General features: G+C 50.0%; 1 protein-coding gene across 2 annotated transcripts in view; it reads left to right on the plus strand.

The window, feature by feature from the left end:
* Positions 1-14,114, plus strand: part of OLFM1 (olfactomedin 1) — a 34,619-nt gene extending 20,505 nt beyond the window's left edge. For both annotated transcript variants that reach the window (XM_009942442.2, XM_075439140.1), the window contains exons 4-6: positions 1,390-1,609; positions 9,004-9,110; positions 12,362-14,114. In XM_009942442.2, the coding sequence (XP_009940744.1) occupies positions 1,390-1,609; positions 9,004-9,110; positions 12,362-13,036 (1,002 nt within the window). In that variant the 3' untranslated portion in view covers positions 13,037-14,114. The remainder of the gene's footprint in view (positions 1-1,389; positions 1,610-9,003; positions 9,111-12,361) is intronic.
* The last annotated feature ends 297 nt before the right edge of the window (positions 14,115-14,411 follow it).

Consider the following 14,411-nt stretch of genomic DNA (forward strand, 5'->3'; position numbering starts at 1 on the left):
CCAGTTACCGCAGGACCCTAAGTTTAGCTCCACAGTCTGGATGTAATGACCATCTCTCTGATTTAAGCATGAGTTCCTTTTTTTTTAATTATTATTTTCTTTTTTTCTTTTCCCCCTCCATTCTGACGAGTATAATCCGCCCTATTGCCTGCCAGGGAGCTGGCACTGGGAAGTGCAAGTAAAAAAGAAACTAAATGTATTCCCCACATGCAAACCGCAGGAGGGAAAGCCTCTTGACTTAAGTAGGAGGGGATGGGAAGGAAAGAAATGAGGCTGAGGACCAATTTCTGATCCCGTTCCCCCTCCCCGAGCTGCTTCAGCAGACAGGCAGATGTCACAGCCCTGAGCGCTGCGAACTTGGCCGCTGGGCGGTAGTTTGAGCAGCACCAGGTATACTGTGTACCCTAACGTGCTTCGTTAGCGGGTAGGTGCATGCATATTTATGTCTACTCATTAGCTGCTGGGGCAAAGCATCTTCAACAAAATGCTGCATACCGTGCCGTTAAACGAGGCCTTCATTTAATTTTTTTTTTTTAAAAAAAAGGTCTTCGTTTCTGCAAAATAAATTTGATAATGACTTTGATTTTTATGTTCTTTATAGCATGCCTAAAAACAGTAAGGAATTTTTGTCTAATTTGCTGCCAAAGCACCATTTTAAATAACAGCCACAGCATTTTGTTTCTGCTAATGCCAGCATTAAAATGTGAGTGGTTTGGAGCCTTTGTGGTTTTTTTTCTCTTTAGTTGCATAAGAGTATGTGTCTATGAATGGCTATCTATATAAGGCAGGTTAGTGAGCTAGATCCTCAACAGTATTTCATTTTCTTGCTTACAGGGCTAACTTAAAAGCAAGTTTTTTCAATGCTGCAGTGACTGAAGAAGCAGTTCACTCCCATGTAACCATGAAAAGAGGGCCACAGAGCATTTTGCACCATGCATTTATTTTTTTGATTATTTTCCAAATTAGCACCATATCTCACTAAGGAACCTTGAACCACACAACCGAGATCTTCCTTTGCATGCAATTGTAGATGCATTTCATGAATAGTTTGAAACCCTTGTCAATGCATATATATATTATTTTATTTTATTTTTGGAAAGAAAAAAAAAAAGAACTCTTTGTGTATGTGATCTGAAGCATGTAACCCTAAGATGTTGCATTCTAAAAATGACAAATAAAGGCCTTTCCCAAATATTTTGGTGTTCTGCAGCCTGTTTAATATGTTCTTTCCAATACATCATTTGGACCAAAATAATAACTAAAATAATTTTAGTAATAATAATTGTGGGATATGAACATTGCACTCACGTAGGAAGCAACCAGGTCAAGGCAGAGTGTTGCAGATTTTTGCACGCATAGCACTGAACCAAGCTTATTTTAACCTTGCAGGCAATAAAAGCGAAAATGGAGGAACTTAGGCCTTTGATACCAGTGTTGGAAGAGTACAAAGCCGATGCAAAATTGGTATTGCAGTTTAAAGAGGAGGTCCAGAATCTGACGTCAGTTCTAAACGAACTCCAGGAAGAGATTGGCGCCTATGACTACGAAGAGCTTCAGAACAGAGTGTCAAATCTTGAAGAAAGGCTTCGTGCATGCATGCAAAAATTAGGTAGGCTCAGAACAACATGGTGGCCCCGGCTAAACACCATCGATGTTAAACCACGCATCCCGTCCGGAGGCAGAGATGCCAGACTGGACATCTCCTTGCGCCTCGCCTGGCTGGAAGGGATGAGCTCGCACAGCCCGATTCGATCCTGTAAATACTTGTGCTAGAAGCAACATGAATCTTGGGAGCAGTCCTGCGGAGGATTGCTTGCATGACCAATGTTGCTCACGGCGTAAGTGCTTCAGGATCGGGCCCTTCGCTAGGCATGTGACTTTTGGCAGCGTTTGCATAAGTGGACGGTGAAATGCGGTCAACGCGTGGCCTAATGCGAGTGACGCTTATGCAAAGCAAACACATGCGCCCGTTTCGCTTACGCGTCGATGTCCCATCTTTTTGCTGAGCGGACCTGGCACGCCAGCAAAAGGTCTCTGCGCGCCGCTTTAAGTAGCGTGCGTGTGTGTGTCTGCAGGCCGTGACTTGGTTTCCCTTTTTCCTCCCCTTTTGCATCTCGCAAATCCCTGTGGAGAAGAGCATGATGTAGCTGGTGCGGGCTCGCGGTTTGGTCCGGACTGTGCCATGTGCAGGACAGAAATCCTCCCCGTCTGTCCCGTTCCCTGCGGGAGTGAGCAGCCCCTTCCCTCAGCCCAAGCAATGCTGAAACCCAAGAGATTCATCTGTAATCTCATTCGGAGAGTATTAATTGGCCGAAGCCTGTGGGTCTGTTGTGGGGAGAAGACACAGCTGTAGCTAAACCCAGCGTCTGACCCCAAACAGGGGGTGCAGAAGGGGGGAGGAAGGGCACTGCCGTCCGCAGCTGCAAGAAATCTCCCCACCGTTCCTTGGCCTAGCCCTGACTTGATTTAATTTCTACTTACATTATTGACTTTCTTGTTAAGCAATTTAGATAATCTAAACACATTAACTGCTCTGCAGTCTATTTTGGTAGCACATATGAAATTACACTCTCAGGTAACTTCGTGGGAGATCAGATCTCTTCTGAGCACTTTATATCCTTGGCAAGGTAACGCTTTCTTTCTCTCTTGTCTCTGCTGGTGGGATTGCTTTTGCTTGTTTCTGGATGCCTCCACACTTCTGTAAGCAGCCGCCTCCCCTGTATCCCGCCTGCATTTCCATCCTGTCCTCGGTTGCCTTGTCCATCCTTTATAAGCTACCTCTCACTCGACCTCTCCGAGAGGAAAGCGAATTTCCATGTGAGCCTGGATGCTCAGAGTATTTGAATGACGAGTGTGCAGCGAGCCACGCGCTGAGATACCCCGGGGAGCTGCCCGGGCAGCGGGTCTAACCCCCAGCTGAGGGGAGGGCAGGGCCTGGCTTCTCTTTTATTAACGAGTGCCGATGTGCCCAGGTTTGGCTAAGGGCTGGAACAGGCTGGGGCGAGTCGTGCCATCGCTTTCCGCACCGTGTCTGCGGTCCCTCTGCTCGCCCCGTGATGGTCGCAGAGGAGGCAGCAGGGCTTGGGGGTGGCAGGGAAGCCCCGACCTTGGCCTCACTCCCTTGAATTCCACCCTGAAAGCTTAATGGGGACAGGAATGATCGAGGTTGTGATGGCTTGGTGCTTTCTGCGTTAGCAGTACCAAAAACCTGGAGCTTTGTCTCGTGGGGACCATACAAACATCTCAGGAATCAGAGTCCTGCAGTGGGTAAGAGAAGAAGGGATGGGGAACAGGCCCAGGAGTGTCTGGTTGATTGAGGTCACATAGCAAATCCCCGGCAGCCCCACACCACCAGCACAGGGCAGTTCTGCCCTGGAAACTGCTTTTCTCATTCCTCCCCTGCCAAAGGCAGAGCTGGGTGTGATGAGAGGAGGTGGTCCCCAAGGAGGGATCCACTTGCTGTATCCGTAGCCTTCAGCTCATCCCTTGAAGACGAGGAGCAGCTGGAGGTGATGGGGAGAGGGAACAGCAGCAGGACCATGGATTTGAGTCTGGGCTGTAGAAATATTCTCTCAGGGATAGTTCTTTAAACAAAACCATCCTGGACCCCACCAGAGCCAGGGAAGCTGTGCTAATCCTCCTGCAGACCCTGGGCAGACTTTAAGCAGCAGCTCCCAAACCATTCAGGGCTCAAAAAAAACCTGAGTTTTCTCTTGGACCATTAGCCTCTTCTGTTCTGGGCCATGTCCTGGCTCAGTACATCCCCGCCATGCTCAGGCTGTCCAGCTGGGACATCCACCCAAGGCAGTAGCCCAGGTAAGACGGCCTGAGGCAGCTAGGATGGCAAGCTCTTGCAGGCAACGTTTTCTAGAAATTTTGGGGGGTTTTGTGGAATCTTTTTGAGGATTTCTCTAGGTTTTTTGGCTGTGCCCCTTCTTTCTCTGCTTGCTCTCCCTGTGACGGTAGGGTCAGGGCAGCTTTCGTGCCTTGGGGCATTGCAGCACCCCTGGGTGCTCACGGAGACGGACGCTGCATCTCGCCAGGGTTCACCCGGGAGGGTTTGCTGCTCGCCCAGGAGGGTGATTTATTTGGTCACTTAACAGCAAACTGCACGGATTGAATTTCCAATGTTGTTTATCGCTCCAGAGTGTAAACCAGTGAAAATGGTAGTTAATTGAGTTAAATTCGGATAACAATCTTACAGGCACTTCGCTGCCGCGCGATGAGGCCCTGTTTGCTGAGGATTGCTGTTGGCTGCAAATTATCTGCTCAGAGGGATTCAGTGAAGTTCCAAGTAGCACGTTTTACCTTAGATTTGCTCCTGCGTGGGCCAGCACTGCTGCTCACCCGGTGCATGTTCACTTGCTAGAGCTCAGGGGACAGCTTAGAGTGCCCAGAGCAGCAGCAGGGAGCTGCTGCACTAAGCATGGGAGAAGGGAAGAGGAGGGGATGTGCTGCATCCCCGTCCGGTTCACCTCTCCCCATCCGTCGGGAAGCTCTGATGCTCGACTGCAGCAGCATTTTCCTTAGAGAAGGTCCTGGTTTGCATTTTGGGTTTCCTGAGCGTTGCTGATGGCTCAATAGTGAAAACACTTCCTGACCCTGGCGTGTGTGTGAAGGAAAAAAAAAATCAATAATGGCACATTCAATCTGTTATTCTGTTTACACTCTTAAAGATCACTATTTATACAGGGATTTTAACGTTTCCATTAATGTTCCTAAGAGGATCTCCTTGGAGGAGTGGAGAGGCTGTCACTCCTTGATCTGAGGGGGAATTCAACTCTGCTGCGCTCACAGGCTCACGTTTGCCTGATAGCACGAGCTTTCCCTGACTCTTGCAAAAAATCCCAGCCCACTATCCTGGCACGGGGACAGAGCCCTGCCAGCCTGTCCCAGATGTTTTGGGGATGGGGGTCTCCTGGGCCGGCAACAGAGGCGAGGGCAGGGCATGACCCAACCGCCACAGCCCCATCTCTGAGGGCTGGGAGCGAGATGGGGGGGATCAGACGCTGGCTTCGTGGGAAGCCCGAGCTGGGAAGGCACTCGGCTGTAGCAGCAGCATCCTGAGCAGAACTTCAGAGTCCGGAAGGAGACGGTGCTGGTGTCGGCGCGGTGGCTGCGTTGGTGGATAAATTGCTGCTGCGCTGCTAAACATCGCTTGTGGGCTGCATCTTAGGAGAAATATGGAGCGGAGGTGTTGGTATCCTGGGAGGATGGTAGCACTGGCTTTAACTGGCTGGAGGAAAGTGTGTCTCCTCCTCCTGGGAAGTTGCTCGTGGAGGTAGAGGAAGGGGCCGTGCATGGAGGAGGTGGTCTGTGGCTGCTCTGCTGAGCAGGAGGGCAGCTTGGAGGCAGCTGGCTGGGTCAGCCTGGAGGGTCACTTGGGAAGAGGCGGATTTGTACTGTTTTCCAGGAACAGGGACACGCAGGCCCCCATGGGCCACAGGTCCAGGGACCTGAATAGTGCTGGGGAAACTGGAGCGAATACAGGTCCTCTATGCATGCCCCAAAAGCTGCTGCTCCCAGGCTTCCCCTCCATCCTGGACCCGTGGATGAGCACCAGGTCATGCTTTCCTGTTGCGCATTCATCCCTGAGTGACTTGAAATGCCTGTGACATCCCACGCTCCTGCCATCCCAATGGGAGAGCAGGTTTGCTGCAAAAGGCTCGGCACCCATGGGTGCTGGGCTGCCCGAGGCAGGGCTCTGCTGGGCAGTCAAGCAGCAGCTTTAGGGCAATCACAGCCAGGGTTTAAAAAGTCCCCTGTGCGAGTCAGTAGAGTCTGACAGAGGAAGGACTTGGATGCTGGGCATCTCGGGCTCTCGCCCCAGCTCTGGTCCCGACCCACCGCCCCATGCCCAGCTCCTCAGCTGCAGAGGAGAGCAGTGCTGAGCATGGCGGGTGCTGCTGGTGGGTGCTTCGAGGCTGCGCAGGCTGCTGCTTCGTGCCGGAGCATGGGGAGATGCAAGAATCCTGTCTTGTGAGCTACTGCTCTGATTCAACTGCACCATGTCCACGGGAAGCAGTAGAAGACAGAGTCCCCTCTGCCCCCAGTAATCTTCCTGCTTTTAATGATTGCTAGTCCCATAGAAGGGGGCAAAGAAGCCGATGGTGTTCGGAGTGTGGTTCTCCGTCTGAACACGAGGAAGAACTTCTTCCCTCTGAGGGTGACGGAGCCCTGGCCCAGGCTGCCCAGGGAGGTTGTGGAGTCTCCTTCTCTGGAGATATTCCAGCCCCGCCTGGACGTGGTCCTGTGCAGCCTGCTCTGGGTGACCCTGCTTTGGCAGGGGGTTGGGCTGGGTGACCCACAGAGGGCCCTTCCAACCCCTACTATTCTGTGATTCTGTGACTCTGTGGTTCTCATCAGGAACAGAGAGGTGGATGAGGCTCAGAGGCTGTAGTTGTCCATTCCTGGGTGGAAAGCCCATGAGAGCTGCAAGAACATTGCTAACTAGAGGCCTTGAAGCATTTGGTTCCAGGATCTGTTTGAAACCTTCCCCCTAGCATCTGAGTGCCTGTGATAGCTTTACACCAAGAAAGAAAACACCTTGCCCTGTGTAAGAGCAACCCTCTTGCGTTGCTGAAGAGCTGTCGTGAATGTGCCTCCAGCTAAACGTGTAGGAGATGTAGCCTCACTGCTTGCAGACAACACTAGTTTACCCTTATCAGCTGCTGCTGCTTTTTTTTTTGCCTTTTTTTTTTTTACTTTTTTTTTTTTAATCAATGAGCTTTTATACAGCCTTTCTCTCCAGGGAAATGGAAGGAAAGAGATAAAGTGACAGCAATGTAAGGCTGCAATAATGGAAGGCAGCGTTGAGCAGATCTGTGATTAGAAGGCAGCTGGCCCTCTGCAAGGGGAATTTGCAAGACATTAAGCATTTATTTTTTTTAACCCATTGCATCCCTTTGTCAACACCTTCCTCTCCTCCTGAGCTGAGAGGTTTTGACTGCATCAGACAGGCAGGAGGACAAATTCCCATACGTCGTGTCTCAGGGAGGCCAGGAAAGCTCTCTGCTTTTTGGTGGGATCTCTCTTTATCTGCCTGGTGTCTGAAGGCTGTGGGAAGACTAATGGTCCCCTTGGCCATGTCATGCTGCTACGTATCAAGAATATCTTCATCTGTTTTATGACCTGGGCTAAGGTGACCCCTTTGCCCACAGCTGAGAGCTGATGTGTCCCGTAGCCGTGATCAGGAATATAAAGGGGCAGATGAGAACAGGCGAAGGAGAGAGGCAGCGAAGAGATACTGCAGAGTGTACGTACTGGAAGCATTCAAGGTCAGGTTGGACGGGGCTTTGAGCAACCTGATCCAGCTGAAGACGTCACTGCTCATTGTACAGGGGTTGGACTAGATGACCTTTAAAGGTCCCTTCCAACCTAAACTCTTCTGTGATTCTAGGATTCTGCTTGGTAATTTTGAGTAGAAGGGCCTTGTCCTGAGCTGGCAGAGCTCCACGCATGTTTCAGCAGCACCTCCACGGGCTCCCACCTGCGACCTCGGCCCTGGGGACCCCGGCTGAGCAGAAGAGCCACCCGTACCGCAGCGCAGCTGCAGCTCAGCCTGCCAACCCGGCACCCGGAGCAGCCACTCCGTCCCAGCACTGCCACCGTCCCCCTCCCCACCAGAGGCTTCCACATCAAAAAGGAGAAGTCGGGAAACACCTTCTGAACTTCAGGTCACAGCTGTGCCCCTGGTGCCTTTGACCTTAGCTTGCCTTGCTCAGGAGATGCTGCTGCAGGACCAGCTCTGCACGGAGTGTGTCTGGGTTTTAACCGGGTGCTCCTGGAGGAACAGACCATCCAACAGCAGCCCCCAGTCCCTCCCGCCACATCATCATCTCTTCGCCTGGCGCTTCTTAGTGCACATACGCTGAAATGCTGGTGTTGCAGGAGACCGGAATGGCTGCTGTGCTGAGACTTGGGGACATGGTTGGAAATGGGAACTCAGCGCATGGCTGCAGCGTTGTAGGCATCTATTCATGGGCATCCCCAGAGGGGTGCTGGGTTCAGCATCAGGGGACAGAACCATGGAAGGGAAAGCTGCTGCCCCGGGCAGCCGGCATGGCAAGCTGGAGGAGAGGTGCCACTGCTTCATCTCGTATTTAGGGCTTAAAAACACAGCGAGGCTCTTAGCTGGGCTTGCAAATGTGCTGACATGGCCACTGATTTCAATGGCATGAAATCAACAGTGTGGAGCACCGGAGTGTGCTTCAAAACCTGTCTCGTGGCGCTGTGCGGGTGCACGTCGCTGTAGTGGTGATGCCGAGTCCGGGCAGGATTACCGGGGCAGCTCCCGAGGGACACCCCACCTCCCGCCTTCCACCCCGCTGCGGCTGGGCTCCTCTCCTGGCGCCGGCAGAGCCCAGGCTGGCGGAGGAGACAGGAGGAGGCTGGTGAATTCGTTAGCGTCTCCTAAGTGTGCAGACACGATAGGGAACAGAGAAGGTGCCTGGTAGAAGCTGGCAAATGATCTTTGCAGGGAAGAGATTTATACTGCATATAATTTCCCACCTTTTTTTTTTTTCGCCTTTGCCTAACCTGTAACAAATGCATGTTTCCAGCAGGGCCGGCATAGACACGTCTGTCTTTTTATCTTGGCTGCACCCACTCTATTACAGCAGAAATGAGCAGAGCTATTCAGCTAATTTCTCCACCTGGCTGCTCGACCCTGGCTAACTCTTCTCATTTTCTATTCTGCGACATTAGCAGCAGGCTGGTTCAGGAAAGCTTGTTTTCTTGGAGGCAGTGTGATAAGGACAATTGTCCTTAAGAGGCTTGAAACAAACAAAAGCATCCCACAGTTGTTCTCGGCCTAATTACCTCTAATTAAATAAAACCAGGGCTGCCCATCAGTGGTGGAGAGCAGTGGGCCGAGCGGTGTGGGTGGTGGCCGGCGCTGGTGCCCCTCATCGGGGCGTCGGGGCTGGCTGGCCGAGACCCGCCGGCACGGGAGCCGCGGCGGTGCTCTGACGGGGTGCTCACCAGCCTTGCACTCTTTTTCAGCTTGTGGCAAGCTGACGGGAATAAGTGACCCAATCACAATTAAAACCTCGGGGTCCAGGTTCGGATCGTGGATGACGGACCCGCTCGCTCCCGAGGGAGAGAACAAGGTAAGACCGCGGCAGCTTCATCCGTGTCCTCCCACCTCTGCCGACGCGGCTGAGGTCATTGAAAACTCATTACATCCAAGCACTGAAGCCCAGGCTGTGACCCATGAAGCCTGTGGAAGGTCCTAATTCATCTCGTGGGGCTCTGCTGGCCTCGTCTGCAGTGGGAGGGGGCTGAGCATCCTGCAGGGAGGGAGGATGAGGAGGGGACTGAGCAGCCCCGCACAGTGGTCCCTTCCCAGGGCAGGTGAAACTCACTGCAGTGATGAGCATGCCTGGCCTTGGAAGTGTCACCGTGAGGTCTGTGCCCCCCACGAGATGGAAAAATCAAATATTGTGTTTCTCGTCTGGGTTGGGCAGCCAGGAGGGAGCTGTGGCTGAGCAGAGGGACCCGTGGTCCTGGTCCCTGCTGCTCTTTAGCTGCCGGCACCTCCGATAAAGTCAGCTGACTGCATTTGTCCTCCGTCCTCCACCTTCATTGTGGTGAGGAATTAACTGACTGCAGCCAGAGAGAGATTTGTTTTGCTTTGTTTTGGTCCTTTTTTTTTTTTTTTTTCCATTCAGACCCTTCCATTTTGATCCCAAGGAGGTAGGAGGCCAATAACTGGCTGAAAATCAATCCAGGCTTCCCATGACTGATGGAATGGAAAATATCTCAAGTGTTTGCTGAGGATTTGCAGGCAGCAAAACAAAACAAAAACCACACAGCTTGGCTGCATGCAGGAGGGAATTACCATGCAGCATCCTTCATCAAAAGATGAAGGCACCGGCGAGGGCTGTGTCGGGGCAGCTATTTTGAGAGCTCTGCCCTGTGGTCGCCTTTCTGTAGCTGGGAGAGGATGAGGGATGCTCCATTTGCCCATGGATATGTGGCAATGAAGCAGCAGTGACTTGAGATGTCGGGCTCTTCCCACCAGCAGCCAAACTGGTTGGCACTGGTTCCCCAATTCAACATCTCCATATTTTACAGTTACTAAACAAAATTTCATCTGTAGCCCCAATAAGATCCTGATTATGAAGTGGGGTGGGAAGGCTTTACCCACATCACATCTTGTTTTGCTCAAGAGAGGGGACGGACTTGTCCCCTTGGGGCTATGTTTGCTGCATCCCTCGGTGCTAACATGATTTATACATCTGTGAAGGGAGAGTCAGACCTGGTGCAGCTGAAGCTGGATGATCAAATGCTGAAGATCTTCCCATGTCTTCAGAGAGTTTTATCTCAAATCAGTATTTTTTATTTTTTATTTTTTTTACCCATGGCTTTTTCTGCAGTGTATTTTTGTTGTGAGAGCAGACAAGCAGTTTTCTTTGGACTGTAGCTCAAGTTTCACAAGGGTGTATATATATATATATAAAAAATATATAATATATAATATATAATATATAATATATAATATATAATATATAATATATAATATATAATATATAATATAATATATTATATATAATATATAATATATTATATATAATATATAAATCTACTGTGAATTTTATTAGAAACACATAATTAAGTGAACTTCATTGGCTGCCTGGCAGAGGGGGAAACTGGGGGTGGGGAGAGATGGGCAGTTTATCTCATCCATCTTATGTCCCCAAGCCCTGGGAGCTGTTTGATGGTTCGCTTGGTCATTTGTTCGTGTCATGAAATCATTGAACACAACTGGGGAAAACTGCGAGTCCCGCAGGAGCAGCCCGGCGGCGAGGCAGCGGGCGGATGCTGAGCGCCGGGATTGATGTGTGTCGGCAGGAGAAGGCTGCTCAGAGCCAGCCGGTGCGGTGGGACGTTGCTAGCCATCAATCTGTGCTTCGCCAAAGCATGAAATGCCGTTGGGTCCTGCCACCTTGCAGCCCCAGCACGATGATACGGGGTTCTGCTCTTCTGGGCTTCTCTTTGTCTCGCTAACAACTGAGCACAATGCGTTGGCATGCGTAATTTTTTAATAACGAATAATGAAATGGGAGCAGCAGAGAGACAATCTGTGTTTTTTGGGTTTTTTTTTTGTAATTTCCCAAGCTGGTTTAGCTGAACGCAGGCGTTTCATTCCGTGAGGAATGCTCTCCAAGCACGTCTGACAGCAGAAGCTCTCCCAGGCTGCGGGCAGCTCTCTGCCGTGGGCTCAGGGACACGCGTGGGTTCTCCCTGGTGCTTTGGCAGCCATCCTCAAGCCCCCGGTGGGGGTGAGAAGAGCGGAGCCATTTGCCACGCGCTCATTCCCCACCTCTGCAGTGTTTCCAGGGAGGTAGCGAGGGTGGGCTGAAGTTCCCTCAGAGTTTTTGCAGACCTCGCTTGGCCTTCCAAGCACAGCAGCCAAAGGCAGTTTGCGTGCACACACCGTGTGTAAATGTTTGTCTGCTCCGCTAAGGGACCCTGGAGACAGCCGTATTGCGGAGATGATACTATCAGGTTTTGCTAGGGGTTTGCAAAAGAAGTTTGTGCTACAGCGTTACCTAAATCTGCATCCTTAGAGGCTTCCCTCTTGCTATTTTATTTACATTTTCTCCTTCCTAAACAGTTTTTACAGAAAATAGCGACCTTCTTTTTAGGCAGCAGCTGCATGCAGAATGTCACTCCCGGGCTGGGTATTTCTCCTTGATGTTAACTGCACAGCTTGGTCATTGCCTCGGAATTGGTTTCGTATGACAGAAGGTTTTTTTTAAGAAGTCTAGACAACGTCCCTAGTGAACTGGCGCTTAAATGGTGATCTAAAATCTCTCCCCCATCTACCCATAGCAAGATTTTGATGTCGTTGTCTTATATTTTGGCGGCCTTGGTTTAAGCTTTTGATGCCTTCACCTGAATTTCCTTGACGAATGACTGGAGTTCTGCCCAGCAGCTGGTGCAATTTACTGAGTGCTTCCACGATGGGGCTTACGGGAAGCAACAGCAGCATCAACATAATACGCTGTTTTGTTGCTAATGTAGCCAGAGAAAAGATGTTATTTGCCCCCTGGAAGGATGGTGCCAGTCATGCAGCACTCCCGGAGAATGTCTTAAGCTCCCAGGTTCCCGGAGAGATACCAGGTTACCCCCCTGGGAAAGCTTTGCTATGCAGTTGATTTCTTGGCTGATTTTGGGTTCCAAAAATTGGGTTCATTTCTGAGCATAGGTGGCAGGCGTTGGACACGTCATTTCCCAGTGGATTGGATTCCTTGCTCTGGATTTCCCTCCCAGCTTAGTTTCTAGGGTGATAGTCAAAGGGCTCAGACAGGTCTCTGATGTTTTCTAACCTCACATGTTTCTGTTGCTCGCCCAGGTCTGGTACATGGACAGCTACCACAACAACCGCTTTGTCCGTGAATATAAATCCATGGCAGATTTCATGAATACTGACAATTTTACCTCCCACCGTCTCCCTCACCCGTGGTCGGGCACCGGTCAAGTGGTCTACAATGGCTCTATCTATTTCAATAAATACCAAAGCCACATAATTATCAGGTTTGACTTGAAAACAGAGACCATTCTCAAGACTCGCAGCCTGGATTATGCCGGCTACAACAACATGTACCACTATGCCTGGGGTGGCCACTCGGACATTGACCTCATGGTGGATGAGAACGGGCTGTGGGCCGTCTACGCCACCAACCAGAACGCGGGCAACATCGTCATCAGCAAGCTGGACCCCAACACCCTGCAGAGCCTCCAGACCTGGAACACCAGCTACCCGAAACGCAGCGCCGGGGAGGCCTTCATCATCTGTGGCACGCTCTACGTCACCAACGGTTACTCGGGAGGCACCAAGGTGCACTATGCCTACCAGACCAACGCCTCCACCTACGAGTACATCGACATCCCCTTCCAAAACAAGTACTCGCACATTTCCATGTTGGACTACAACCCGAAGGATCGGGCCCTCTATGCCTGGAACAACGGGCACCAAATACTTTACAATGTCACCCTCTTCCACGTCATCAGGTCTGACGAGTTGTAGTCCATCCTTGTTTCTAAACTGATTTAGAAAAAAAAAAGAGGAAAAAAGGGAGAAATAAATTTAAAAAAAATACTAATATCAAGGAAACACACTTTAAATAAGTAAATGTATAAACAGCTGCCAAAATTAAGACCAACGTCATGGAGGATTATTCAGCATAAACCTGACAGATCAGCATTACCTCTACATTTCTAGAAGTCTGGCCCTGTGTTATAGACTCACAAATAACCATGTACTTGCAGCTGGAACTGCACTTAAAGAACCACTTCAGTTTGGGGTTTTGTTTTGTTTCTGTTCCGATAGCAAACCTGTAGTACATACTAAAGAAGTAAGGCAATGACTGTTGAAAGTTAATCCTTGGGAGACTCGCTCTCTTCTGTGTGTGGGTTGCATGGACATTCCCCCGGCATCGCGGTCAGCTGTGATGGATGTGTGATTTGTATTGCGAAGCAGAAAAAGCTGACCCGTGAGGAGCTCTCGCTGTCTGAACAAGACCTATCACAGGTTAGTTTTCTTCGCCTTCCATTGCAGCTACTGTCTCTCAACTGTGTTCTTGTCACTTAGATTAACTGTGCTGAGACCCGAAGTAGCTCATGGATCTGTGTCTTAGTAACTATTAAACACGATGGTTTAAGTATGTATTATGAACAAGTTGTTGTACCCATATTGTTTGAACTTATGTATTCAGCAAATATATTGTATAATGTATGTCTGTTATTTACCAGAGGTGGCAAAACTTTGTATGTCCAGTTTATGCAATGAATGTTGTAAATGCAATGATGTAGTTTGGATTAATAAATGATGGTTTTGTTTCTAAAAAGAAAAAAAAGATCAGTGTTCACCCTTATACACAGATAACCAATTTCATGTTGATAATTACAAGAATATTCTCTTACTGTTATACTATCTACATAGCATTATGGTGGTTGGAAATCGCTCCTGTGGAAATTCTGTGGCGTCAGATTCCCATGGGAAGCGCTGTTTATGGAAGTGTGAAGGTAATTAATTTTTTTTTTAAGAGGAAAACTTTGTACTATCCACAGTTACCTAAGGAACAATAAAAATATTAGGAGACTTCCCTGCTTTGTTTATTGCCTTCTCTGTACAAGTGACCAAATGTAGGGGAGGGGTGACAGGAATTACTGCGGGGTTTTTTGGGTGGTTGTTGAGCACCCACCCTGACTTTCCTTCCATCTTGAGTATCACCTGATGGGTAGCTGGGAGCCGGAGGGGCTGGGGACTGAGAGCACGGAGGACTTGGCTCTCTGCTCCGGAGGGCTTGCGCCGCAGCATCGCCTTCCCGTTCGCATTCGGAGCAGATACTGCTTCGAGGAGACGAAACCCTGCCTCTGCTCCCGCGGCTGCTCCCGCGGCG

Source organism: Opisthocomus hoazin, chromosome 19 (genome assembly GCF_030867145.1).
Source record: "Opisthocomus hoazin isolate bOpiHoa1 chromosome 19, bOpiHoa1.hap1, whole genome shotgun sequence".
Classification (NCBI taxonomy): domain Eukaryota; kingdom Metazoa; phylum Chordata; class Aves; order Opisthocomiformes; family Opisthocomidae; genus Opisthocomus; species Opisthocomus hoazin.